General features: G+C 52.1%; 1 protein-coding gene across 1 annotated transcript in view; it reads left to right on the top strand.

Moving 5' to 3' along the window:
- Positions 1–773, top strand: part of LOC308160081 (single-minded homolog 1-like) — a gene marked incomplete at both ends in the record, with an annotated part of 13,446 nt that extends 12,673 nt beyond the window's left edge. The window contains 1 exon segment of the mRNA XM_080533946.1: positions 1–773. This exon segment is cut by the window's left edge and continues 216 nt beyond it. Within this exon segment, the coding sequence (XP_080390072.1) occupies positions 1–773 (773 nt within the window).
- Between the last annotated feature and the right edge of the window lie 2,665 nt (positions 774–3,438).

The following is a 3,438-nucleotide window of genomic DNA, read 5'->3' as shown; positions in this document are numbered from 1 at the left end:
ACAAGGGCCCCCTGGACGCCCTGGGCCCCGTCACGGTCGGGGTCGGAGCGGGAGGGGGCCTCGTCTCCAAGGGGGGTGGAGGCGGAGGCCCCCCCTGCTTCACCCCCTCCCTGCCCCTCCCCCAGGCCTCCATGCCCGGGGTGGTGTGCCGAGGCCCGGGGCTACTCGCCGGAAACATGGACCTCCTCAACTCCTCCTCCTCTGAGCGTCTCCATCATCATCACCACCACGACGACAAGGTGCTGGGGGGTCCCCCCCTCCACCCCCACCCCCATCCCCATGACAACAACAACAACGTCGACGACAACAACGCCGTCAGCCCGGCCTCCCTGTCTCGCCTCAGCAGCCCCAGCTCGGACGGTATGATCTCCAGATCTGGGGGCGGGGGCGGGGGGGGGGGCCTCGGGTCCTCCTCCTCCATCACCAAAGACTACCTGCAGACGACCACGGACGTCTCCCCCCCCCACCACCACCACCCCCAGGCCCAGGGGGGGAGCCCGCTGCTGGTCTACCCTCCTACCCAGGAAAGGCAGCACTTGGACAGGCACGCGGCGTACGCCCTGACGGGTTACTCCCTGGAGCACCTGTACGACCCCGAGAGCCTCCGAGGGAGCTACTCCTCCTCCGGCCTGGGGGGGGGCGGCTGCGGAGGCGGGGGGGCGGTGGGGGTCCAGGGGTACGACATGGCGTCTCACATGCGCATGCAGGCCGACCACCACCACCAGATGCAGGGACACAAAGGGACGTCCGTCATCATCACCAACGGGAGCTGACCGGATTGTGCCGTAACGTGCCGGGGATTACGAGAGACAGAACAACAAAAGCGTCGTCACGGTTACGGAACGGAAAATGTTGATGACGTGAGACTCTGATCTGAACGTGAAGACACTCGTACGATCGTATCGGTTCCGGTTGAAGCAACCCTGAGCAGGGGGGGGAGCCTAGTAAACAAAGAGTCCAAAAGACGTCCTCAGGGAAGCCGGAATGTGGGTTCAGATGACGTCTTCCTAGGACGTCCAGGTGACGTCTTTCTAGGACGTCCAGATAATGTCTTTAGGACGTCCAGATGACATCTTTAGGTCATGTGGACATCCTAGAAAAACGTCATCTGAACCCACCGTCCGGCTTCCCTGAGGACGTCTTTAGGAGGTTTACTGGGAGGCCGGTGGAGTGAGAATGGCGGAGAACGGGCGTAAGGGAGTAAGTGCAGGAAACAAGGAAATAAGGAAATGTTATCAAACACAGATGCCGTTCCTCGTTCCGTTCCGTGTATCGCAACGTTCAGCCCCGTTCTCTGTTTATCTCCCTCCACCAGTCTAACCCTGACACCTGACATAAGGGTTAGGGATTGCCCTCATCATACCGGTGTGTGCTGCTCTGTCACTATGGCCAAGGGACACTGGGACACTCGCTGTACTAAGAGGCACTGAATTCCTCTTCTGCAGTGAGTTGAGAAGACGAGGGAAGGCCACTTAAGTTTTCCAGCCTGGTTAAATATAAACCCCAGTGTTTCAGCTCCAACAAAGTGTCACGGATCAGAGATTCTCCCCCGAGTTAACTAAATCACATTTTTCCCATGGCCGTGGTGGACACAACCTAATTCCATTGCTTACAGCCCCCCACCCCCCCACCCCCCACCCCCCCTCCCGACCTCAAAACTGATTTGGCAGAGCGTCCTTTCATCAGAGAAATTATTCAACAACAACAGGGGAATATGACATATGACAAAACCTGTACCGTTCACATGATTTCGACTTTCACCCGTATTTATTTGTCAAATGTTTTTTTTGTTATTTTTTTGTTACGTAACGTCACTTTCGGCTGTCAAAGTATAACATCTGGTGGCAGGGTTATTTTAGTCTGAATGTTTCGCATAATCTGTGCACCCCGCTGGGATCTGATTATGGTTTATGTTGCCGGAGGTCTATTTTATCACATTCAAAACCTTTCAACATGTGTTCAAATTTTTTTTTTTTTTTCATGCTTTCTTTTTTTCATACCCACAAACTATGTAAAAGGGTCTGTTCTCTATTCTCTCAGTTTTATTTATGATGTAAATATGTTCAGCAAATAATGTTTTTTGGACAACAGGTCATAAGTGTAATTTATTAAGTGGGGATTTAAAAAATAAAAGTTTGTTTCTAAAATCCATGTGCAATCAAACCCTATGTGTTTGTTTTTGTTATTATCTTTAATCGGTGAGGTCGGTCGGATTTTTATATTAAAGTCCATAAAAGTGGACAAATTACCAACTGAAGGAGGTTGACTGCTCTAAACGCAGGCGCCGTGTAAATAAATGGTAAATGGACTGCACTTATATAGCGCCTTTATCCAAAGCACTTTACAACGGCCTCTCATTCACCCGTTCTCACACACATTCACACACCAACAGCGGCAAGCTACCATGCAAGGCGCCGGCCGGCCCCGCTCACTGGGAGCAATTTGGGGTTCAGTGTCTTGCCCAAGGACACTTCAACATGTGGCCAGCCGGGGAACTCGAACAGTCGATCTGCCAACCTTGCGATCATTAGACGGCGGCTCCTCTACCTCCTGCGCCACAGCCGCCCCAAAGTCAACCCTGTAAATCTAATGTGTTTCGCTTCTAATTTGTTCCATTACATAGGAAACTCAATCTCCCACTCCATTCCATTGCAAATCCCTCAATCTTTCACTCAATACACAACATTTTACTTGTTCCAACTCTAGAGTGCCAAACCCCCCCCCCCCCCCCCCCAGCATCCGCACACTCAAAACTCGTTCCAACTCTGAAACGTCCTTGCCTAGTTTTATTCTAACTTAAAGTACGCCAACATTACAGTAGACTAAGTGCAGAGCCGCCAGTGCATACAGTAGGTTTTCTGCCATTGGGGATAATCTTGACTTGAGACACATTTAACTACTCTGACCTCTCCTGTGGAGGTTACGTCCCTGCCATGTTTTCTAATGTGGGGTCTTTAAGTTATTCAGATGTAGCCGTCCGCTGGCCTGCCTGTCTGGACTGAAAGGGCCCTTGACACCGTCTGGCCCCGGGTGCGCGGCAGCGCGGCGGCCATCACTCACGGCTGACGCTCGCATCTGATTGGCTGCCAGATGTCACCGCCGCCGCTGTCGTTCCAGGAGGCAGAGCGATTACCCCGTCCTTTTATCATCGCCAGATAAAGGGATGAGAAAATGTGTGTGTGTGTGTTTTTCGGATTGGGTGAGTAATCCCCCCCACTGTTACCTAGTTAACTAGAACGCTACTTTACATTGTTAGCAGGCTCACAGTACAAGCTGTGTGTGTGTGTGTGTGTGTTTTTGCCTGTGTATATGTGTGTGTGCCTGTGTGTGTGTGTGTGTGTGGTGTGTGTGTACACGTGTGTGTGTATGTGTGTATTTAAGAGTAGAGAAACGGTGCGGGGTGTGTGTGTGTGTGTGTTTTTGCCTGTGTATATGTGT

The sequence above is a fragment of the Nansenia antarctica genome (assembly GCF_963989245.1).
Source record: "Nansenia antarctica genome assembly, chromosome: 6".
In the NCBI taxonomy this organism is placed as follows: domain Eukaryota; kingdom Metazoa; phylum Chordata; class Actinopteri; order Argentiniformes; family Microstomatidae; genus Nansenia; species Nansenia antarctica.
The sequence above is the reverse complement of the archived record's forward strand: the minus strand, read 5'-3'. Positions and strand labels throughout refer to the sequence as shown.